General features: G+C 39.9%; 1 protein-coding gene across 3 annotated transcripts in view; it reads left to right on the top strand.

Annotated features, from left to right (window-relative positions):
• FGD3 (FYVE, RhoGEF and PH domain containing 3) overlaps window positions 1-25,335 on the top strand; it is a 97,717-nt gene that overhangs the window by 8,153 nt on the left and 64,229 nt on the right. For 2 of the 3 annotated variants that reach the window (XM_041399600.1, XM_041399599.1), the window contains exon 2: window positions 18,143-18,190. The exons of the other annotated variant lie outside the window; for it this stretch is intronic. In XM_041399600.1, coding sequence (XP_041255534.1) covers window positions 18,143-18,190 — 48 coding nt within the window. The remainder of the gene's footprint in view (window positions 1-18,142; window positions 18,191-25,335) is intronic. 3 annotated transcript variants of the gene reach the window in all.

Raw genomic sequence — 25,335 nt, 5'->3', positions numbered from 1 at the left:
TCCATACAGAGTGAAGTTTCCTCGTGCTGCCTGCTGAGCTCTCCTGGATCTGTTTTACTAATTGCTATTGAAATTCTTACAGTCTGTTTCTTGGCTGTAGAAATGCAGGGCCAGATATCAACACTGGGGGGAGAAGTCCCCTTCTAATTGTTGCGTGGTCGAGAAATGCATTTCTTAAAATTTTTTTCATCTTATGCAAATACATGCCTTGCTTTGCCATTTCTAATTTACTGTTGGAAGTGCAAGTGTTCCCAGCTAGGGGAGAGTAAGATTTCCTCAAAATAATAAAATAAAAATAGTAATTTAAGAAGATCCTGTCTCATCCTTACTGTGTGGAGTTGTTGGAACTGGGTCTTTGGTTGGAGTTATGGTTGCTTGGTCTTGATGGCTGTGCAGTCAAAAAAGGTGCTTCTCTTGGAATGCAGAACAGATGCTTTTCTTATTCACTTGAAAGGATAGTCTGGTGTTTTATTGTTATTTTCCAGACCACACAAGTCCTATAAGTTATTTTTAAAAGTGCTAATCCTCTTAGGACAAAGAAATTTTGAGGATAGGAGAGCTGCTGTGTTACTTGTCCATCTACTTCGGGGTTCTGGCCACAGACCGAAAACTTTTGTAGCAAATGGCTATGGAATAACTGGCAGCAAGAGGTGGTTGTATTATTTCTTTTCTTCCCCCTACTCTCAATTGTTTAAAAATTCCATTGTGTCTTAAAGCTGGAGGGTTCATTGACTCACAGAATTAATGGCCTCCATGGAAATTGAAATTTTCTTATGGCTGGTGACAGAATTTCTAGTTCTTCAGAACAACTCTGTATACAGAGTTGTGCCACTGTTTAACTTGTATGTTTGAAGTGTTAAAATGTTGTATCATGACAATATATCATGAGGGTGCGGGGAGGATCCACCCCACACCTCTGTGCAAAGTATTGAATTTTGGGTTTGAGCTGATTTATTCAAAGCTGTAAGGCACCCGCAGGTGAGTGTAGGTGCACAGTGTGCACTGTTTTATTGCTCCCTTTTCTCTACTCCCTCTTTGTTAGATTAGGTTTCATCATGGAGAATTGAGGAGGATCTTGCTGAATGATTTTTGATGACAGCAGAGCCTCTATAGGGTGGCGGTTTCCTCTCTTTTCTATGGAGGGTCAGAAACCCAGGAGTCATAGGTGTAATTTGAGAGAGGCTTGGTGAAATGTTCTTAAAAATCTTAAACCATGAGAACACAGGTTTTAAACTTGGCTGTTTGATTCCCCTACATCTGCTTTTGCACCTGTATTGCTTGAGTCTCCCATCCACAAAGGTATTGGCTGCTACGACTATATTCCAAATTTGCCAAATGCATTAGATTTTCCTGTCTCCTGCTTCCTGATCTGTTCCATCAGCTTTATTGGATGTACATCAAACTCCTGTTGAGTCCTGGTCATCCGTTTGTCCCACTTCAAAGTGTCTGAGGCATCCTCGATTACTGCTGATGTGGCTCAGCATCAACATAGCACTGGTTTTTTGTCTTTTTTTTTCCCCCTCATTTCCAACTATTCTTGGTCTCTTCCCTCTGACATATTCAGCTCTGAGTGACACAGTTCTGTGGAAGCTCCAGGATATTCCCGATGACATCTTTTCCCAAAACGTTTCTGCTGTGACATCTGCTTGGCTGACTTATAAAAATTAATAAACCCTGAGTTACTGCAGTTTGAGCTGAACTTAACCTTGGTCTTCAGATCCTTCTGGAGACCAGGTTACAAAAATGCACATTTTTGTGCATTACTTTCAGCTCTCTAAAACTTTTAGTTTTATATCCAAAAGTTATTGAGGTTTAGATGGATTGTGTTTGTGGAGTTATGATAACTCTGTGCTGCTGTTTCCCTGATTTTTAATTTTATTTCATTTTATTCCCACCCCCCACTGAATTTATGTTCCTCTATCTTGTGATGGAAGAAGCGATCTTATGTATTAAATGAGACTTTTAAATGAGCATGTAATCTCTTGGTGTAGCTTGAAGAATTCTGGGTGTGGTGATATGATAAATAATAAAATTCATCATCGCTGTCATGCCTTAGTACCATGCATCCCACAGGGAATCCCTTCAGTCACCTGCTGAGGAGGTGCTTGGCACTAAAAGCTGATTTTTTATTTCACCAGGTAGTGGGGAAAATAAGATGAGACTTAATCTAATATCCATTTGATTAGTAAATCAATATATTGATCTATCTTTTGAAATGCATTAAAGATGTTTAAATTACATGTGCCTTAATTTCTAAAAATACTGCAGAATCATCATTTGCAGTAAAGGTCTTAAAATTCTTTGTTATGAAATAAAATTGTTTTTTCTTTTTAAAATGTTAGTAAGAGTTTTCAAAGGGAGCATAGTTACAGAAGTGGGAGTAGTTTGAATATGACTCTGTAACTTCTGTTTTGTTTTCTTTGTTTTTTTAAGACTTGACAATCAAATGGTGGTTTAAGGATTTTTAAAGTTGATGCTGGGGATTTGCAGTGGTGTTCCCTTGCTGAGAAGGCTTGTGGCAGACCTTCAAATCCAAATCCTTATTTTTCAGTCTGGTGTAGTGAAGATTACTGTCATTTATTTAACTTAGAGTAGGCTTTTCAGCAACTTTGGTGTTAAAAGACACAACCCAAAGAAATTTTATAGTTTTTCCCTTGAAAATTCTGCTTCCAGATAGATTCATTGGAGGGAGGTCGCACTTCCTGGGATTAACACAGGCTGGAGCAATATAAAGCCTTGTCTGAACAGAGTAGGCAGAGCTTTGCCTGGGTATTGCTTCCTAGATGTCTTCTAATGTCAGTGGGTAACCAGTAAAGGACTAGAGCTGATCAGCCAGATTGCATGCCCAGAGTATCCCAGAGAACGGGAATCTGTTGGCAAAATGCTTATCCAAAAGGGAGCCTGAACTGAAAATATGGTAACATCCAACTTACTGATAGATTTATAATCCGAGTTCTGCTTAAAATGATGTGTCTTAATTATATGTATTTTTAGGCTGTGTTACAGCTGGGTAATAGACTTGTGTAAATGTGTCTACTGAATGAATATGTCATTAATGTCCAGAATAAAATAAATGTAATTAACAAGATTTTTCTTCACAAGGACTGCATTTATCAAATAGGTTTGTCTTTTCTGTGTTAGCAACCTGGTCTAGTGGAAAGTGTCCCTGCCCATAGCCGGGGATTGGAATGTGGTGGTCTTTAAGGTCCCTTCCAATGCAAACCATATGTGATTCTGTAATTCTATGAATATGCAGAAACTGGATGTAGATTGTTATACTTCCTTGTTTTGGCTCTGACTTGTAGTGGGTTTAGTTTTCAGTGATGAAAATGTGTTGCTGCATCTTTAGCTGATTCTTCAGCTGACTCTGAATTTGTCCCCAGGCCCTGCACCCGGCTGGCCTATTCAAGATGTGGTGTTGAGTCTCCATTTCCACTTGCTGATATTGATTAAACTGTAGCGCCCAATTTTTTTCCCACTTCCTTTTGGAATACATGAAATGCATTTTTAAGAGCTGGATGTCGCAGTTGCAGGATTTGAACTAGTTTGTTTAAACAAAAAAACCCCACAAAAACTGGAAGTCTGTATTTTTTTCTACATTGTTATTTTTAGGTTTATTTAATGACAGTCATGATAGAGGCTGATTTATGCAGGATTTGAAGTGTAGCTCAGCTGTGGATTTCTACAGCAATTTATAGAAAGCATAGAAATGTTTGTAGAGGCTAGATAGTGACAGTGTTTGGTTCTGTTGTTTGGCTGAAATATGCAGTGTACTCGTTAAAGATATTGATATCTCTGGTCTCTTACTTGGAGTTAACCTAGCTAGGTCAGTGTTGCTCCTCTCTGTCAATCCCCCACATTGTATCTGTTCTGATTTTCTGGTTTTGTTGATTACTGATATTAAATCTAATATTTTTTTTTTGTCTAGGATTTTGTCTTGTAGGGTTGGGATTTTTTTTTAAGTAATTGCTTTTTGAGAGCAATCAGGAGTACAGCTTCCTTCTTTCTAGTTTTTTTCAGTGCTGACAATTGTCTCCTGAATGTTAGATCTGAGCTGACAGATCCACTCCATCATGTAGACCTGCTTCTGAATACATTCCTGACACACTGAGTAATCCAGAAAGTTAATGCAAACACCTCCAGTTTCTTCCTTCCCTCAGCTTCTGTCCTACTGACCATGTAGAAAAAGCTATTTGTGTCTAGATTTGATTAGTTTCCCTGTGCTAATCTCCAAATTCGGAGCACTCTAATCTCTCTTCTGCTAAAACAACTTGCGGGTAGTCAGCTCCTTCCTTTTTGGGGCTGTCCTTGTAAACTCAGCTGGGGTTTAGCCAATGGCTAAGGGTCTTCTGGCTGGGAAGATACAGAATCTTTGTTACAAGTATTGTTTGGGGGTGTTTTTCTTGTTTTTGTTGGGGGATTTGTGGGGTTTTTTTGTTGGAAGATGATGTTGTGGTTAGTTTTGTTTGATTTTTTGTTTGGGGTCTTTCTTTTGTTTGTTTGGTTTGGTTATTTTGTTTGCTTGGGATTTTTTTGAGTGTGTTTGGTTTTTAAGAAGACCTTCAAAAACAACATTATGTGTTGTATACATGCTGGAATAGCTCCATCCCAGTGAAGGCAAACAGCAGACCCTTGGCAGTATGAGCTCAGCTTTAGTTTCCATTATATATTATTTGATCCTTGGATGGACTTTCCACTAGAAAAGAAGCATTGTCTTCTGAGTTCAGACAGGCTAACCCACTATTAAAAGTTGACTTGCAGTGTTTGTAAATGTGGGCACACCATAGTTTTATATAATGTAGCCAGGATTGTTATAAATAGTGACACGTTTTCTGCTCTTTGTCGACATGCTTAGTTTCATGGTGTCATGGCTTGGGAATGGTACTCCCCAGCTAAGTGTTCCCACCAAGACTCTCCAAGCCATGCTCCACTTGCTCTCTCCCTTGTGGCAGCTGGATAGGAGAATTGGAGGCACAGCAGATAAAGATCCTGAGTTGAGAGAAGATCAATTTACTGAAAACAGCAATGAGGTTAGAAAATTAGCAGTAAAGGCAACAATAGTAATACAGAATGAACAGGAAAGAGGTCAACAATTCATGTGCTCATCACCATGCAGGACCCTTGACAATACCTGACCACACCATGCTGTGCCACCTGGAAGGGACCCCTTCTGCCATCCTGGAAAATGATGTGAAGTGGTGCAGAATAACCTCTGGGCTCTACAGTAAAAATTAACCCTGTCCTGGCTAGAACCCAGGACAAGTGTTCTTTTTGGGATGACACTTCAGAAACAAGCAGTGACACTTGAGGTTTTTAGTGCTGTAGTCAGCCTGCAATACTAAGCAGACCCCGTATAGCAGAGGAAAAATATGTTTCTAGTTAGGGAAAAAAAATATTCTTCTGAGTTCATGGGGTTTCAGTATATTCCCTTGTAGATTCAGCTTTGTAAGAAAATGGATATTTATTTTCTCCAGATTTAGGTCCCAAGTATGCTCAGAGATCTGAACCAAATGTAGAGTTCCCTAAAAGTCATGTTATGAGTATTCTTCATATTCAAATGTTGGGTAATCTCCTCACATTGTCTTTAAAAGTGTTTGAGGATACAGATTGTAAAGTAATTTTAGTTTAAGATCTGGGGTGCTTAACAATTGAGGAATCTCTTCAACATGTCAATGTCATTAGGAAAAAGCCCAGACTATTCTAAATAGTTCTTCTATTATCTTTTCCACTCTCTATTTACAGGCTTGATAGAAGTTTTATTGTTTATGTGGCATGATTTTGGTCCATAAGAGCAGGAAATGACAGGAAAAAGAAATGTTTACTGCCTGTTCCACCACTCTGTTCCAATAGGAAAACAAAAGTAGGAACAAAATTTTGCTTTTCCCCCGTTTCATCTTCCTCTTTGTCAGAGGGGGTGTGTTTGTTACAATGGAAATTGATTGAATTTCCTTTTGTGCTTCAGCTTGTGAAGCACATGGGTCCATCCAGAACCACTAGATTTCTTTCAGTTTGGGAGATTAGTAAAAAATTGCAGCAGTCAGAGAAAGGTATCTCATTCTTGAGGTAAATATAAGATGTTTAGTGATCAGTGGCTCAGGCAGTTACCTGAGGGCAAGGGAAAAATATGATGCTGAAAAGTGGGGGAATTTGGGTTCTGCCAAAGAAAACAGCTTTGTAATGGTCTTATTAATTAGCGAATAGTCTAAACTGTTGTCTCTGCAGAGTTCTGGGGGTCCTGCAGTCACGGTGGTAACAGAGGTTGTCTTGGCTTCTTATAATGGCTGATTAGGTTTCAGAGCTGTTCAGCAGTCAGTGCTCTGCTGGTGTTACAGGAAACCCCTAATTGCTAATATTGCCAGGAATGCTCCCCTGCCCCCCTCCCCCGTTACAAACTTGAGTTGCTACTGTACTGGCAGACAGCAGTCTTGGCACCAACACCAAAGGCAAAATTAGAAGGAGGAGTGTTTAAGGAATCTGTAAGATGTATGTCAGGAAAAGATTCCTTTAGCTAGAAGCTGGTGTCATGGTGGCTTTACATCTTTTTGTATTGGATAAAGTGGCATTTGATGGAGTCATCAGAAGACCACAGATCTCCTTCACTGGAAAAAGTGGGTGCTGTAGGAAACTCAAGATATAGCCCTGCTAATTCTTGTAAATCTCTCAGCTTCTTTCCATGCTCCTAAACACAGGGTTTGCAATCCCTAATTGGGAATGAGGACTGCTCACTGAAGTGGCTTTACTTGGCACTGTGGTAAGACATTCTGATGCCTTGAGCTGTAACACAGCTTAATTTTGGCACTGTTGCTGCCCTGCAGTTTGTGGAGGAGAGCTCCTCTTACTATATATGAAGAGTTTTTATTCTGCTAGGACTAATAGCAAGATCATATTTACATTGGAGCACCAGGGGTAAATGCATAGTATATTGCAGTAAACTGATTTAAAAAAAATAATAACTGCATTAACCTCTTTAGCTACCTAGAGTATTTTTAGATTTCACCCAAAACAACTGGGCATGGAACTAGGAGGTTACTGAGAGGTAAGGTGCTGCTTTAGTGTTCTAGCTTTCTCTGCATTAGGCAGACCATGTTTTGCACTTGGTTGCTTGAGGATTTCTAATCAGGAGAATCAGGAGCTTGTCCTGTTTCAAGTACTGACTTACACTGTATAATTGAAACAACTGACTTTTAGGTGTTAGTATACAGTGCTTACACTTTGACTGAATCAGCTACTTCTGAATTGAGCTTTGAGGTAATGCTTTTTGGACTTTGTGTGCTTAGTTGGACCTCAAACAGCAGTTGAGAAAGTCAAGAAGAGGATTGGCTTTGTTTCCTCTGACCTCCTGAAGCTTTTTGTCTCTTCCATAATTCATCTTGGTCAGTTGAAGACTTTATTTGGAGTCTGCAAAAAACAGGATTCGGTTATTTGAGCTGTCTGGAAAACCCTGTTGGACTTGGATCAGCTTTAAGGCTACCCAAAAGCTTGGGCTGGATATCTAGGCTAGTGTGTTGCTAGCAAGACATCTCTTGGCATGAAGAACTGGTGGTGTTTTGGATAAACTTTAAGGTTTCAGCTTGATCCAGAGTGCACAGATACACAGTCTCCCTTGCAGCTGGATGGATTCTCTCCATCTGTAGCACTGGCGTTTATTAGTGGCAACTGTGACTTGGGATGCAGAGACTAACAGTCTCTTACCAACCTTTTCTTAGTGAATGCTGCCTGTTAGAAATTCCTTATGAGAAGTCTGCTCTCACTTTCTTCTGGCAAGACTGGACTTGGTGTTGCCCTCTCTCTTGTGTCAGTTTTGGAGGAAGACTGTATTTGGCTTGTAAAGGAGGAGTATAAACAATTCTTGGAGTATTTCTGTTTCTGATTCAGGAGTGGGAAGCAGTTATAGTGGACATTGTTCCTTTTAGGATGTATTCTTAGTTTTTGGTATTTAGTGGTAGATTTTGCTTAGGTAAGATGTTTACTTTGAGGTTAAAAATATCGAGGAAAGGAAGAATAGCTTGTATTTGCTACGTCTACATCAGCCCGTGGAATTGGATCTCTGGAAGGAAGGTGATGCTGAGGATCACCATCTGCCCTGGGTGAAGGGCTTTTAGATCAGCTCACAGTAGGCCCTGAAAGACAGCTGCTGCTCTGTGCTTGACACACTCACTGGATGCCTGTGCCCTTGAGAGAGAGCAGGTCATGTGCTCCCAGGCCATGCTTGGCTACAAACCAAAACACAGTAGTATGGAGTGAGATGGGAGATGATAGCTTCAAAGGAGCCCTCTGGCTGGCACTAAAATGGGGATGGTGACACATCCCTTGTCAGCCCCTGGAAAACCTGCACAGTGGAGTTTGACAGCCAGCTGGGTGGGGCCATGACTCAAGGCCCAAACTGAGCCTTGGCCACTCTTCTCTTTGATCCCACGCAGGAAAGAAGTGTCAGAGAGCAGATTAATTCTGTGTCTGTAAGGTGTTCTTTGCTCACCATGTTGACTTTGGATAGTGATGAAATTGATGGAATCTGACTGCATAACACAGAACAACCCAGTCTAACACAGAACTCAGCCACTAGACCCAAAAAATAAAGTAGGAGAACCTCAATCCATCCTTCTCCTTCTGGTTTGATGGCAGTGACAGCAAGAGATGCCCAGAGCCTGGAGATGGATCACAGGTCAGCAGGAGAGCACCTGAAGGACAGTGCAAAGCAATTCCAACCACTCCAGCCAGTAGATAGGCTTCACTAGGATCCAGCTTAAATTCCTCTATGCACATTAATACAGCATGGAAAATAAACAAGAGGAATTAAAAGCGTACAGTCCTATGATTGTACCAGCTGGGGCTGGAGCTATGCTGAGAGAACTGGGGGTGTTCAAACTGGGGAAGAGAAGGCTCTTGGGAGACCTTAGAGCCCCTTGCAGTGCCTAAAGAATCCGTAAGAGATTTAGTGTGGGACTTTGGAAAAGGACCTGGAGTGACAGTGACAGTAAATGGCTTCCCACTGCAGAGGGCAGGGTTAGTTTAGATTTTGGAAAGAAATTCTTGGCTGTGAGAGTGCTGAGGCCCTGGCACAAGTTGCCCGGAGAAGCTGGGGCTGCCCCTGGATCCCTGGAAGTGTCCAAGGTCATGTTGGACAGGGCTTGGAGCACTCTGGGATAGTGGAAGATGTCCCTGCCCATGGCAGGAACATCTTGTTGAAATGAAATAATCTTTAAAATGCCATTGAGGCCAAATCATTCTAGGACCTTGACAAAAAAAGCCATGCTGTGGAGGCTGGGCTGCCTTCTCTGACAATGGGCTTCTGCTGCGATTTCAAACAATTAAAACTTGCTTTACTGCCATCAGTAGCCATGACCATGACCTTCCACAATAAGCGATGAAATTGTTTGAAATGTCAGGAAGATGCTGCTGTTTTTTCTGCTTCCTAAGTTGATCAACACTTTTCTTCTTCTTACAAACTGGAGTGTTTCCTGGAGGTGTGTGCCCTATTGATTTTTTTATCAAGATCGCTAAATATGTTTCAAAATCAATATCTTTAAAGTAATATGTTCATTGGAAGGGGGATTACTTTCAAAACTGAAGCATTAAAACTGATAGAGAATAATTTTGTGGTGATCCTGGCAATGGCTCTTTTCTGTTTTGGTTTTTTTTTTGGGTATTTTTGGGGGGTTTTTTTTGTGGTTTTTTTTTGGGGGGGGGCGGGGGGTTTGTTTTTTGGGTTTGGTGGTTTGTGGTTTTTTTTGTTGTTGTTTTTTATTTGTTTTGTGGTTTTTCATTTGTTTGTTTGGGTTTGGTTTTTTAAAATTTTATTCTTTGTCTCCAGGAGCTTCATTAGTAGGAGTTTCTTGTAATCTATCTTTTTCTTCTTGGCTCAGTCTCTTACTTATCTTTAGTGATGATAAAGGAGATGTCTGTTTTAAAATCATGATATCAGAGCTGATTAATGTTGGTTGAGAGAGAAGCACAGGATATATCTTTCAAAGGTACAGAAAGAAATAGGAAGTTTGATTTCTAGTTAAATATTTGCTTTTTTATTTAAAGGTTTGCAGCATCCCTGTTTGCCTTGATTAAGGCATCTGATTTTTGATTCCTTCTTTGATTTTTTTTTTTTCTGGATGAGGAAAAATAGCTTGACATTTTACCCAAGGTGACAGATTTCCTTTAAAGCTCCAGTTCTAGATTCAGGTAGTCAATTATGGATCTCAGATTAGATTAAAAAAAAAAAACGAAATAAATATTTGACTGAGATTTTTCAATGTCTTTGTTGGAGGCATACAGTTTTTTAGACAGTAATTTGTGTTTCCCAAATTTCAGAGGCAAGGTCCACCAAATACCTAGATATGTTATAAGAATCTTATGGCTGATTTTCTAAATACTTGCACCTGGCAGAGGTTTGGACTTCTATTCTTTGCATCTCTGAGGCCATAGATTGTCTCTGTTTAGTGTGGGAGGGAGGGTACCTGCAGTTTAGTTCATTTATTTTTTTCTCCCTAGCAAAATTTTTTTGTGTGAGATTCTTTGGTGCAGTTCTGAGTCAATCCAGCAGATGACACTTGATGCTTAAGGAGGACAACATGAGTGGTCCTGCATGAAAAATTCTGCATTCCCATGTTGATTTAGAAAAAAATTCAGAACATCTTATTTCTAAAATGTTTTCATTTGGTACTTGTAAATTTTGGGGGGTGTGTATAAGTGATACTCCCCATCCCTGGGAGTGTTCAGGGCCAGGCTGGACAGGGCTTGGAGCAACCTGGGATAGTGGAAGGTGTTCCTGCCCATGGCAGGGTATGGGATGAGATGAACCTTGAGGGCCCTTCCATGATTCTATACTCTTGTTTAATGAGAGGCTACTGGTGGGAGTAAAGACCTTCAGGAGGGTGTTTTCTTACCCTGTTAAAGTCATCAGAATGTGAGTAGTTTTAATATCCATTTGTGTGGTGAAGCTCTGGTGCCTTTGCAGGTTTTACCACAATATTGACTGCAATTACAAATTCAAGCTGGGATTTTGCAGGCCATAGTTTACAGGCCATGGTGTATGCATTTGTTGTGTTCTTTGCTGCCCTCCCTCTTCCCTTACCATCTGTTCCCCAAATCTTTTATTTTTCACTTTCACTCTTTTTTCACAACTTTTCTTATAATGTTCATGGTCAACCCTTTTGTTCTCTACAGTTTTGTCTCAAAAGCCCATGAAGTAATTAGATCAAAACCATAAGGCAGTAACTGAGACAAATGGAGCTTTTAAACTGTGTTCAGAAGAGATTTGAAATTGAACAAGGGGAGGTTTATGCATCCCTAATTAGAGGCAAAGCTGCGTGAGCATGACAGATTTATTGATGATAAACCTCAGTCCTGTTTAAACATCTGTTGAAGCCCCACTTAATAAGTAATAGCAGATTATTGCTGCCTCAGATGCAGTTCCTGGGTGCCTGTGGGACTCTGGAGGAACTGCGTTGTGGTGTGTTTGCAGGACCAGTCCCAACAATCCTGGGGCTCTGTCTGCTGTGCAAGGTTTTCTACAAGTGTCCAGAAAATTGTCTTTCTTAAAATCGACTTGTTTCATTCAAAAAAAAAAAAAAAAAAAAAAAAAAAAAAAAAAAAAAAACCAAAAAAAACCCCAAAAAAACCCCCAAAACCCCCCCAAAAAAAAAAAAAAAAAAAAAAAACAACAAAACCAAAAACACACCCAAAAAAACCCCACAAACCCACCACAACAACAACAACAAAAAACAAAAACAAAAAACCCAAAACAAACAAACAAAAAACCAAAAAAAACCCAAAACAAAAAACCCACAACAAACCATCCAGAATATTCTCAAGGTGTTTTACTGAAGGGGGCAAAAGATGCATAAAAATTATTTTCTTTTGGATTAAAGAGGATCTGAACAGCTCTTAAAGGCAGGCAGAAGACTCTAATGTTTCAAGGGCAACAAAATATTTATCTTAGTATGAACGTGAAATTACTTGTGTGGAAAATCACGTTTTATAGGTCGAGGAAGAGTGGGGTGGGACATCAGTCACAGAATGGTTCAGTGCGGCTCTGTTTTAGTGCAGTTGACATTAACTGAGGGCATGGGTGGTTTGTTTGCCTCCATTTGCACACATTTTCTCACTGTGGGAAACGTGGGAATTGATTGGAAGTAGTGGTCTGCCTTTTCTATCTTAACTTGTGCCCTACTTTTTTTTCTGTAGTCCAACAGGTCCAAGTTTCATAATCAGTACAGTAGTTGTCCACCTTTTTTGTACAGAGATCCTCATTTTTCATATTCATTTAACTTGGAAGGATGTTTCCTTGACAAAATGTGGGGCTTTTTGAGCCAAGAGTGCATTGCCAAATGTTTGTCTAAAGGATGTCACTAGTATGGAGGGAACAAATGATAACCATCCCAAGTCCAGACCTCTTGGCAGCAAGCTACAACAAAGAGCTTTTTGGACTGTCTTGTGCCAAACATTTAAACCTGTGTGAGAGGCTGTGCTTAAAAGAATGACATTCAAACCAGAAGCCCTGGTGCCATAAAATAGGCAACTTAGTGCAAGACAAATGCATTGTGACCTTGTTCCTCAAGCCAGGGTGCAGTTTCATGGCTATTTGAAAAATCAAAGGACTAAAGTAAATCTTCCTTCTGAAGGTACTGAGCTAGTTCTGTGTCCAGAGTATCTCAGACCACTCTCTGGTCACAGAGCAGTGCTCTCCAAATTGCCATGCTCAATGCCCAAAATAGCAGCTGGCAAAATTCAAAGCTGAGTCTCTTGATTTGTAGTTCTTTCTCTGGGTCCCTTCACCAAAAGCTTGCAAAATCTCAGCTGGGAGGAGTTTGAATGTCTGTAATTAATATATTGTTTCATGTGAATGGAAATGTTACTTCATTAAGTGCTTTGGGAATTTTTGGGGGGTTTTGAAAAACACCTATTTTATATTAATATTATTATTAAGCCTGATTAATTATGATTGAACACATTCCAAAATCCAAGATGAGAGCTCTAAAAACTACAGGCTTGAATTTATTTGAATTTTGCAGATCTTTGTACGGGCACTGATTTTGGATCAATGCAATACTGAAACTAGCAGAATTTTTTTTCTTCTTTTTTTAGATATATAAAAAAAAATTGTATCTATAAAGCTTTAACTTTTCCTTTGGTGTGGAGTGAGATGCATGGGTTTGCCATGTCAAGCAAGTGTGCTGCTGGTTCCTGGCAAGGAAACAAGGGCATTTGTACCTCTTAAGCCTGGTAGAGGAACGACCAATTGAATGAATTGTAACCGTTTTCTTTACAGCAAAGGATAAATTGAAAGGCAAAATTAAACAAAAATACTTTTGCTTTGTTTTTCATGAAAGCATGCATATGTACAACTAATTACAAAAGCTGCAGAATAAAGCTTCGAGTGTTAAAGCTTTTTTCATAAACCAGAAGTAGACCAATAGTCCATGTGAAAATTGCTGATATAATCACAGGCTCTTTGTTACTGTGCAAATTTCTGCATAGTATTTTGTCTTAACCATTTTTAGTGTTTCTGAATAAATTTGGAAACTAAGTAAGAGAAAGAAGGACCGACCCTTGGTGGTCCAGTTGTATGTTTGAGTAGAGGAAAGCAGTATAGCATTCTGCCTGCTCCAGCAGGAGATGCTGTGCTGAACCCAAAAGAAGCCCAGTGGGGAAGTCTGGTTTTTGCCTGTGCTGAGCACTGCTGAGGCTGTGCTTCAAATCCTGGGCTCAGTTTTGGGCTCCACCTTGAGAGTCTGGAGTGTGCCAGGAAAGAGAGCAGAGCTGGGGAAGGTCTGGAGCACTGGGGGCGGCTGAGGGAGCTGGGGGGAGTAAAGGAGGGTTAGGGAGACTTTGTCTCTCTCCACAACTCCCTGACAGGAAGGGGGCAGCCAGAGGTGGATCATGATCTGCTCCCAGGGAACAAGGGACAGGACAACAGGAAATGACCTCTTCCCCACCAGGGAAGATTTAGATTGACTATTAGGGAAAAGTTCCTTCACTGAAAGTGAAGCATTGGATAGGCTGCCCAGGGCAGTGGTGGAGTCACCATCCCTGGAAGTATTAAAAAAATGTTGCTGTTGGCCCTTGAGGACATGGTTTAATGGTGAACATGATGATGCTGGGTTGGCAGTTGGACTTCATGATCTCCAGGTCTTTTCTGACCTTACTGATTCCATGATTGCAGGGTTCTGTTACCCTTAGTCATGAAGAATAGATGCTAACTCAATGAATCCTTACACTTTTTTTTTTTTTTTTTGGTCTAAGGCTGCTGTATTATGGAATTTGGATGGGAATTGGCCCTTGTTTTGGACATCCCATATTTACATTATAGATCGTTATGGAAATACAGTTTCTGTTCTGGATAGTGTTACTTTGATATAAATCCTTATATGAGCCCACCTGACTCTTTCCATGTGCTAACAAGTATCTTTAAAAACAATTTTTAATGGGCTTCTGAAAATCAGTCCTAGGCACTTCTACTTGTGGAAGACAAAATCTTTGATCTATTAAACCTTGTATGGCAGCAGTGGCATGACCCTGTTTCAGTGTGCCATGAAAAGGATTTACATTCTTTGAAAAACTTGAGGTTTTGCTTGGAAGAACTGATTTAGCTGATTTCTTTCAAATACGCCTACTGCTCAGTGCAACTGAATCCATATGGGATACTACTCTTCTTTTTACTGCTTCTTGCATGAAATGATACTAACTTCTCTGCATGGTGTCAGTCTCTCTGTGCTTCTTCCCTTTTTTTTTTTTTTCCCCCTGCAGAATTGCACATTCTGTTTACATTGGGCTGTGACTAATGTACAGATTTGCTTTCTGTAGTGCCAGTGATGTTCTGCCAGTGTTTTAGTAGGGGATTCCCACAAGAATTCCCCTGCCTTTCCCATGTGGAGGAGTTGTGTGCACCAAGAACACATGTATTTCAGTTATTTACTTTGTGGAGTGGGAGAACAAAGGCTCCTATTCACTTCTTTTTGTTTGAAACAATACTACCAGCTCACTAACCAGTGCTGAAAAGAGCCCTGTCCCAGGAGTTGGGTAGGACACTGGCCAGGAGTCCATGCTACACTTCTGTTCCTGCTGTGAAACCTTGCCAACACTTAACTTTTTTATTTTTTTAAAAATTTTCTTTCATTTTCAAGCATTCTTCATTTGAACCGTGAACAAAGCCTGTTTTTAATAAGTATTTGTGCAGTGCCTATCTTGATGGGCTCTGCTTTCTTTTGGGATTCTTGGGTGCCTTTGTAGGAATAATAAAATTATAAACAGCCAATGGGCCAACAAGCTGCTATCAAAGCCCTGGTGTTCCACATCCCTGAGCTTCCAAAAAACTGTGAAATCCCTAGAAATGCAGACAGCAAGTTGCCTACTTGCTCACATATTCAGCTAATTGCAGAGATTTATTCTCCTCACTGATGACTTCAGAATGTCACGGACCTGAGCACAGTGTGCTGCTCTTGTGCACTGTCTGCTATGAGAGCAGTGATAGGGATTTTGGGAAGAAAATTGTTCAGTGATGTTATTTGTGGATAGATTTATATTAATATTTTTTCTTAAAGAGATGATACATAAAATTAATCATGAACAATTACTGTAACATTAGCAAACTGTGCCTCCTTAAGTTTGAAGTTACTAAAGGGAGTGGTTGTCGAGGTGTATATGTGTACATATATATATATGTATAGTGTATGGATGCATATATACATGTATTAAAAATTAAGAATTACATATAAAAAATTAAGAATAATTGGCCTGGCTCCTGCTCTTACTAAAGCTGTGTGGTGTTATGCACCATTCAGAGCATACAACTGTTGTTCCCCTTGCACAAAGACTACCTTTGTTTTTTGGGTGAAGTCATGGTCTATTTTAAACCTCGTGTTTTAATAATGAAGTTCACTGTAAACTGAAGGAAATGAGACCATGAGATTTTGTTCTGATAAAAACCAAACTGGAACGTGCAAAGTCAATCGTGAATAAACGTGCATGTCATAGTTTATGGTTTCTGCTTTCGAGTCTGGTTCCTCTTTTCCAAATGTTTTGGAAGAAATATACAGCTCCCATCAGTGACCTCATACAAATAAGTTCTATTTACTTTCAAAGCATTTTCTGACTATGAAAATAAAATAAAAGTGGGAAAAGGCACTTCACACCTCTCATATTTGTTTGACAGATTTCATTGAGTTGAACTTCCAGCTTCCTCTGTTCCCCACTTCATGCTGGCTCGGTTCTGGGTTTTCTCCTGGTGTGATTCCAGAGCAAAACACTCTGGGGACATGCAGCCTGAGGATGAAACTCAGAAGTGTTGTGCTTAAAGGAATGGTCAGCACTGCCTGTCTGTTGTCAGTGATGATAATAGTAATTATAACATATTATTAGGGAAATTTAATGCACTTATTGAATATGTGGTATGAAATGGATCAAAGGTCTCTGAAGACCCATTTTCTAGCTTTATTGAGGAGTGGTTTTTTTTGTTGTTGTTTTAGTAGAAAAATTACCCAGTTTAAGTAGCTGAAGTTATTTGGGTGTTTAAACTTTTTTTGGCACCATTTAGAACATGTAAGTAATTTAAACCTCTCTCTTTATTTTTACTGCAGGTCTTAATGCAGGGAGTTTCCAAAATAAGTTTCAGAAATTTGTATGACCAGAGCAAAAATTTCTGTTTAGTTTGTTTAAGACTAAAGGAGCAAAGATATTGAGTTCTTAAAGGAATAATATTTTGGCAGCAGAGGTGATTGACAGCAGAACTACTTCCATTTTCTCAGAAGTTATTTGGTTTTCAAAAGCTTGTCTTGCAACAGAACACTGATAAAATCCCCTTACTGTCTTAATGCCTTTAAGGTAACTCCTAGTGGATTGGAATGATCAAGCTTTAAAGCTGCAGTGCCCCTGTAGTGATTGCACATGCAGGGTGAAATAATAGTTAATAAACACTGTTTCAAATAGCATTTTAAAATTGATATTTATAGGAGCCAGGGTCTGTAGGGTAGCACCTATATACCTTATTAGTGCATATAAGGAATTTTTCTGCTACCATATGAGAAGGAAATGCCGGGTGTTAGCAGAGATGGCATTTAAAATGTTGAAAATTCAAGGAGAATTATTAAAAGTCATCTTTTGAAAAATCACTTCCCTTTCCTTTCAGGTGACTTGGACTAGGTTGAAATATATGGCAAACTTGTGCAGCTCACAAAAGTACTTTGAGTGTTCTGCCTTCCTAATTAGTTAGCTCTGCACAGGAGAAAATTATAAAAATACATATTGCAAACGACAGCGTGTCCCCAGATGTAACTGGGACCTCTATAAATCTCCATTTCCATGGGCAGGTGTACCACTTCACCTTTAGTGGTGTTATTTGGGAACCAGATAACATGATGCACTTGTGCAGCTCTTAGACAGATTAGTAATTGTATGTATTTTTATTGGTTATTTAAAAGATATTATTCCATTAAAAAGAAAAAAGCCTCTTTTGCTTGCTCCACTGTGGCTTGAGTGATTCATTGCATCTTCTTAGTTTGTTTTATTTTGTTTCATTTTGGTGCATGCAGCTAGTGAAAGTATGAATATACAGCAATGCAAGTGTCTGCATCAGATGTTGCAGTAAGGCAAGCTGACTTTTGTTTCATTGGCAGATGAATGCAGTTGTCAGAACACGAAAAATTAGGTAAACAAATAATAGATATCAACTTGTTCCCAGTTTTTCTGGGTACATTATTTGAAATGATAGTTTATCCTTAACAATGTCTTCTTCTTAGTTTGGGGTTTTTTTTGTAATTTTATATCTGTTCTTCCAATAAGAGGTTATCATTCATCTAAAAGCTACCATCAACCATGAGATCAACTCTTCATTTCTTTGCACATGCAGTGTTCTGATAAAAAGCTTCAATAAGATTACAGGAGGATCATGTAATAATGAATAGCCAGTCATTTGTCAGTTTTGTTCTGTTTATGTTTTTGCAATAAAAGACTGAAGTCTGTTTTTCCCCTCAGCTTTGCACATCTGATACCTTGCCTTGTTATTAGGAGATGAGGTATGACTTTTTTGATGTGTGTGTTCCTCTCCTGGAGCACAATGGTTTTAGCCACATAATCACAGAAATGTTGGCTGGTCAGTCTGTTGCTATTTAGCTGTTAGAAAGTCTAAAACAGTGATGCTTTTTTGTTTGTTCAGGGTGGCTTCAAAGAAATCTCCTGGCTGCCCTTTCCAAGACATACCTGGGTATGTACGATACATATAGAAAACAATCTATTCTTGACTTTTAATAATCAATATATGCTCTCCCTGCAATTTCTTGGCCTTCTGCTCAGCCTCACTGTATACCTTTGTCTCTCCCTAGTAGGTGCCTATTAAAGAAAAGAATAATCAATCTGAGCTGCTCCCTGGTCTTGTTGATCTTCCCTGGTAGTTGATGGTGTGGCTTTTAATCTGGTTTCCTGAGTAAGTGAGGTTTATGCATTGTGCTTTCTGTCCCTTCTTGCTCCTCAGGCTCATTTCAGAGTGGTCAATAGAAGGGGTAAGGAACTAAACAATATTTTTTTTTTTCCTTTTCCTTTCTGTTTTTCCCTAAAATTTATTAGACAGATAGACTGGTTTCTAGAGAGGAGACAAGTGGGCAGAAGCATCAGGATGACAGCTGCCAGCTGGACAGTGGACATGAGTTGCTCTGGACTAGCCCCATCCTGCACTGCTTGGTGCCTGCTGGAGCTGGGAGAGGGGCACAGTGGAAAGCTGGCATGGTGTGAGGCGATGTGGCTAGAAACATGTAAGCCCATGCCAGGCGAGCCCTGCAGAGCTGCTCTGTGATTTTGGGTTGCTCTGGTTTCTGTTTGGATTTTTAAGCCGTTTCAGCCTTTCCCCATTGCTTGTGTGTAGCAGCTAGCGTTTTATAGCGCTTTGCTGTGTTTGCATTGGCAGATTTAATTCTGCTCTTCCTTGACTTTCTGTATGAAGTGAGATTTTGCTGTGATTGAAATTTTGCTGTTGGCAGTTATAAAGACATGATGGCGAGGCCACCTGGAGGAACATGGGAAAGCATGGAGAGTTGTACTGTGTGATCTGGGTCAGGTGTGATCAGCAAAACTGATTTTTATTGTGATATCACAAAATCAGGTTTGTGTTTTATTGGTATTAGGGTTTTTGATTTGTGGCCTTGTAAAGAAATGTTGAACTCCTATTTGGCTGAGGAACACAGGTGGAAATAATGGGTTGGACTGTTTGCTCTCTGCTTCACAGGGAAATGGGCCTTCCCTCAGGTCCAGGAGGGGTTTCTCCACTCCTGGGCTGGCAGTGTGTGTTCTAGGGATTTTATATGTGTAAATGTAATGTATTAGTTCATCTTACTGCTGTGATATGTTGCAAAAAACATGTTTTCATATTTTTTTTCTTTCTCTCAATTCAGATTGGGGGGGGAAAATTGCTGCAAGTGAGAGAGGAGTCAGAAAGGGACCTAGTCTAGGTTAATTCTCAAACCAGTTCTCCCGTGGTCCCACTTGGGTAGAAGATATCAGCCATTTCTCTTGGGGCACTGGGACCTCAGTGGTGTCTCCTTTTCTATGGCGTGGGGCTGGAGAGATGAGGGAGCTCCAGGGAGCAGGCAGCCACGTGGGGGCTGGCTGGAGCAGCTGTGGTGCAGCCAAAGCCTGACAGATTTTTTCCAGCCTTGTGCCCAGCTGGCTTTTAATTGCTCTCACAGTGTCTCCACCCTGGCTTTACTCTGTCCTTTTATATGGCCTATAACTTGCTTACTTCCTCCTTTTTGGCTTAACTTCCTAAACAAGCCCATTGGAAATGATAAGTAAATAAATGGTGGATGTTGAAGTGGATTGCCTTTAGCTGCTGTTCTTTGAAATCAAAGTGATCTTTGTGTTGGTGCAGGCTTCTTGGTATCCTCTGCAGAGAGGCTGAGGAGGTAGGAGGTCTGGCTAGTGTGCCAAGGTGGAGCTCTCTATTAATTAACTACTGTTACAAAACTTTTTCTGTGTGTTCAGAGACAGTGCTTGGAGAATTTTTTGATGTGCAAAATTAAATTACATTGGTAATAGTCATTGGTGAACTGATGACTGTGGAAGTTGCTTTGTTTTGTGGCAAATATTGGACAGTGAGTATTGCACTTTGGTTGGAGCACTATGTTAATGTCACTGTAGTGAGCAGCTCTTACCTCTTTCTGAGGCTGGAAAAGACCTCCAAGATCATCAAGTCCAACCTTTGACTGAATCCTATGATGGCCACTAAACCATGTCACCAAATGCCATGTTTGCTCATTTTTTTGAACACTTCCAGGGACAATGTCTCCACCACTGCTCTGGTTTGCCTGTTCTAATGTTTAGCCATTCTGTTTCAATGAAAGAATTTTTCTAAATATGTAAAAACCACCACTAATAATATCCTAAAAATGCTAATTAAATTAGTATAAAATATAATCAGTTTGATGAAATTGTATTGGCTGTTCTCACTGGGATTTTGATGCCAGGCTTCCACCTCCCATGAATTATTTTGGTTGACTTTCCGTGGGACCCTGACAAGATGCAAGGAGGGGAAGGGTGGTGATGGTGTGAGTCAGGATCTCATGGAGGAGCACTGTGGAGCAGTGTCCACCCTGCTTTTCTTGATGAACTCTTCTCAGTTTCACAAGGGACAAGATCGCTGAGGTGATCTGTTTCATCCTATGTGCGAGAATTTTTTGGAAGAGAAACCTTGTCTTTTAATGATAAAGCGATGCTTCTTATCAAGCCTTCATGAAACTAGTCCTCCTTGCTACAGCCTCAGCTCTGCAACAGGTTCATCTTTGCCAATCAAGTTTTAATTGCGATTGAGCATTAATTCCCATCTGTGTAAATTCCAATATGTAAATAAACTTTCTTCAGCTCCTCATTGGAGGGATCTTACACCACACTTGTTTCAACCAGCATCTCAAGGAAGTTTAATGCTTTTCAACTATGTGAAATTTGGTGCAAATGAAAGGAAGTGCAGATAAATTATAGTAGTAATAGTAAAACACATTTTCTTCTCCTGGACTACACTCCCACGTAGTCTGGCTTTAGAACATCTCCATCGAGTAGCAGCAATTGCCATCAGCGAAGCCGCCTCCCCTTCCCACATTTATTTCCATGGTAACCCCGAGTAGGCATTCTGTAGCCTCAAAACTACTTTTGCTCTTTCATCATGCAAGCTGGCATTGTCAAGGGCTGAGTGTATTCCTACAGCCTTTGAATGAATATTAAAAAAAATAAAAAGCCTGAATTTGGCTGGGCAATTTTTATTTGGGAGGCCCTGCAGCAGGAAGGAGCCGGCAACCTTCAAGTGGCCTAGTGTCTGTACATTGCTTAGTAAGGAAAAAACAGTCTTGCTTCATTAATTGATTAACAGAGAGGGTGGGGGTCATCAAAATGGTCTGTCTGTGAAGCAAATGTGGTGATTTCCTGAATGCTGGGAGGTGGTGGGCAAGGGCAGATGGCTGGGCTGCCGAGCTGCTGGTAAGTGTGCATGCTGTGATCTGTTTAAACAGTGCTTTCTTGTGGAACCCGTGATGATTTTTCAGGTAGCATGTAGAAAATGGTGTCTTACTAGATGCCTGCTCCTCAACTGTGTTATGCATTAGCCTTTTCCTGGTGTCAAAGTGGGGGGGTTTGGCAGTGTTGGGCAGTGCTTGCTGAGTGTGAGCAATTTAGTGCCAGTAGTAAAACATTTGCTCTTTCTGTGCCACTCCATAATGAGCTGTATTGATTTTATGCGTTTTAAAATCCATATTTATGCAGTATTTGCATGTAAATGTTGAGAGGATTTTATGCTTTTTGAGCCAGCTAAGGCTGTTTGATTGCTCTGATGATAACAGCAGTATGTGGAATGCATAGTACTTGGTAAAAGAAAACCAATTGCTTGCAAGCAGTGTCTACAAATGGGGGAGGAACGAAATGATATTGTAAGTAATAATTGTTTTAATAATCTGAAAGCAGAAACCTGTCTGGTCCAAGTGTGTTCAGAGTCTTGTATGATAAAGGGATTGGATGGATTATTAATTTGAATTTTCCGCTGATGTCTGTTTCCATGTTGTCTGAGTATCCGATTCACAGTGCAGGAAAAGTATTGGTTAAAATTTTTCAGGGGTGCTGCCTGATCAAAGTATTTGGTTGCCATTTGGTTGGCTTGGGACAAGCTAGCAGGGTGTTTTTTTTCCCTTTCTTACATTATTTGTTGGGGAGGGGTGAAAATATACCTTTTTTCTAAATGTGTCTGAAGTACATAAATGACTGGGAAGTCACCTGACAACATGAGGACCTGGATCAGACTTCTCTCCATGCTTTTGCTGTTTTGGTTTTTTTAAAATTTGTTATTTGGGCATTCCCTAAGGTATTTGAGGGAGTATCTCACAGCTCCTGTTGCTACAGGACTTTTAATGATATCCAGCTCTTAAAGTAAATTCTGTATGCAGAGCTTTTTTTGATTAAGCTCAGTTCGATGTATTCAGTTTGCTGTACAATTAAGGTAGGATCTAAACAAGAACATGAGCACCTTCAGCAGGAGTTAAGGGTCTGCCTTTACTGCAATTTTGGTGTTGAAGATCTGAAAACTTCTGCTGAGCTCTTCCATGGTCCTGAAGATTCCAGTGTGCTTGTAGTGTTCCCATGTAGGACCCAGAGCCTGGAGATTCCTAAAAGTTATGTGCAAGGTAAGGTATAAGAGAATCTTTGTTCAGGAGTGCCTGAATTAGGGGCAAGCTCAGGGACAGCAAGAAAAAAGACTGATCACAGTCAAGAAACAAACAGTTCTTCTACCCTTCTTTGCTAAGGAGTGCTGAGTGTACCTCTCACGGAGGAAGAGGGTTTTGTAAGATGTGTTGCTGGCTGTTTCTCTGCACTTGTAGGGATGTAGTGAAGTTGTGCTGCTGAGGGGAGTAAGGTTTGTGTTCAGTTCCTTTCTTCATCACCACTTACAGATTTTGGAGTGGTGAACACACTGTGAGAAGTTGGACCATACAGGGCATTCTGAGCTCTCCTGAAGCCCTGGTGCTGTTCAGAAGGGCATTAAAGACTCCCCATGTCAGAGAGGATGCGCAGGGAAGGCAGTAGTTGCAGCACAGTAAGAGGCTTTGATGGGGAGTTGTGGAGCTTGATTTCTGGTCTCCACTGCCACAGCTGTAGGCACGTGTGTGGAATTAGATGTGCCTATTTTGTGGTTAATATTTTGGGGTGATCCAGCTTAGGAATCTTCTAGAAAAGTATTTACTTTGGGGAGGAGACATCTTACCTGATCTCTCCCTGGTACTGTCTTCTGCTCCCACCTGGCAGGGTTACTAGGGTTGGAGAGGAGTTTGTTTCATACTTGTAGCAGCAACCTATGTAATTGATAGTGAATATGGTGGAATGATGTATTAGATATTCTGTGGAGGTGACATTTCAGTGTCAGCAGAGGAGGGCAATTACATGCTTCTCAGTTACCATCATACTTGATGGGAAAAAAACCCACTGTAATTTGAGTCAATGAAGGTAAAAATCATTGCAGTTGTCATTTGTGCCTATCTAAACTTGAAGAGAAAGTAGGTCTGTGACATTTTCTGAGAATGTATGGATTTACTTGCCCTTGTGGCAGAGCTGTATCTTTCAGTATTGAGACAATTGAAAAGTAAGTGCAACATGACAGTGACTTTCACCTTGTATTATTACATTACATCTCAACATGAGAATGTGAAAATCCATGCATTTTCCTCTTGACACCCATTAATTTAATGTTCTATTTGATGCCAAATTACTTACATAAAATGACTTAATTTGGAAAAATGTTGAGTTCTGTTTATGCTGGAGCAAAATTTTCAAGTAGTGCTTAAAGGAAATTTTCTACATCTGGGTAGGATTATATCCTTTGAAGAGTCGTATGTGTGTGTGATAAAGCCTATTTTCCCTTTTTCTTGAAGTTACCTGATGTTATAATTTTGAATATAGAGAATGTGAGGAAAATTTAGACCTTCAGAAATTCATCTCAAGTATCTGAGAAAAGATTTCTTTTGATCTAGAGACTCAAATAATGAGATAAATCTGTTACGAGAAAAAACAAGTAAGAGCAAGAGACTGGTGGAGTTAGTTATACAGACTTCTGTGGTTACATACCTTGCTTTCAAGATTCTTACAGTTAGGATACATATCATAATATTTGAGGCAAAAACTTGAAAGTCCTGAATTTAGGAGTAGCTAATAAACAAAACAAACATAAACACACCCTTTCTTTCCCTGCCAAAAAGCCCCAACAGCAAAAAACAAACAAAACTTCTTACTTCTAGGATTAGAGTCAAGCTTGATGCTCTAAGGAAATTAACACCAAAAGAAATCCCTCTAACATATGAAAATCAAGTGGGGATAGGGCAGAGTGACACTGGTGATGCCATTACAGCATTCTTGGTACTTTAGGATTCTGGTAATGAAAATGATGTTTTTACTCCACCTGCTCTCAGTGGTAGTTCTCTAAGAGCTCAATGACTGTCACCTGAAATCAAGGCATCCGTATTTTTTTTCCTTATTAATTTTGTTCATTTCTAATTGGGGAAAGAAAAATCTTAGTTTCAGTCCTACAAAATAGGATTAAAGTAATTTGCAATATTTTATTAGGAACAACCTTGTTTTGCTGACTGTTAGAGACTGGCACTGGCTTGCACTGTAATCCTGCTTCTTGTCCCTTCCCAGTACATGGAGAGTGTGGATGTATGGACCGCCATGAAAAACTGCATCTAAAGTTTAAAAATTCTTTCCCACTTACTGGGTCCCATTTACCACGCCTTCAAAAAAGGAAAGACTTCATAATTCAATATTAAAACTGAATCTTGTTTTTTATGGAGCTATTGTTCTTTGTCTTGCTTTCCCACTCCTCCCCCCCCAAAAAAAAAAAAAAGTTTCTGCATATGCAAGCTCCAATAGGAAACCAAAACTGAGCCTTTTCACTTAAGCATGGGATCAGTTGAAGTTTAATTTCTCCTGTAAATGTGATATGGCAATGAAAAACCCTTGCCGCAAAAATTGTAGATGTCTGGAAAACACACTTCACTGAAATAGCTCAAGGTCTCGACCTCTTTGGTTACAAAAGGCAAACTGCTTTAACTTGTGTTATATTTAGTGAATGAGTGGTAAAATTGCCATTGTATGAGAAGGTGGAAAGAAAAAACTGGAGTTATTTTCCTTGTAAAGGTGACTTTGCTTTTAAGAGGAATAAATGGTATCAGTTTTCAAATGCTTCTTTCAATACATCTGATTCCCAGTGAAAAAGTATTTTGTTGCAGAACAAGAGGTTTTGATATATTTTTTTCCATGCCATTAGTAATAATAACTGAGATGGAGTGTTTCTGTTTGCTGACCAATTGAGTTGCAGTAAACCATGTAATT

Source organism: Onychostruthus taczanowskii, unplaced genomic scaffold (assembly GCF_017590055.1).
Source record: "Onychostruthus taczanowskii isolate IOZ18803 unplaced genomic scaffold, ASM1759005v1 scaffold166, whole genome shotgun sequence".
NCBI lineage: Eukaryota > Metazoa > Chordata > Aves > Passeriformes > Passeridae > Onychostruthus > Onychostruthus taczanowskii.
This window is presented reverse-complemented; position numbering and strand designations above follow the sequence as displayed.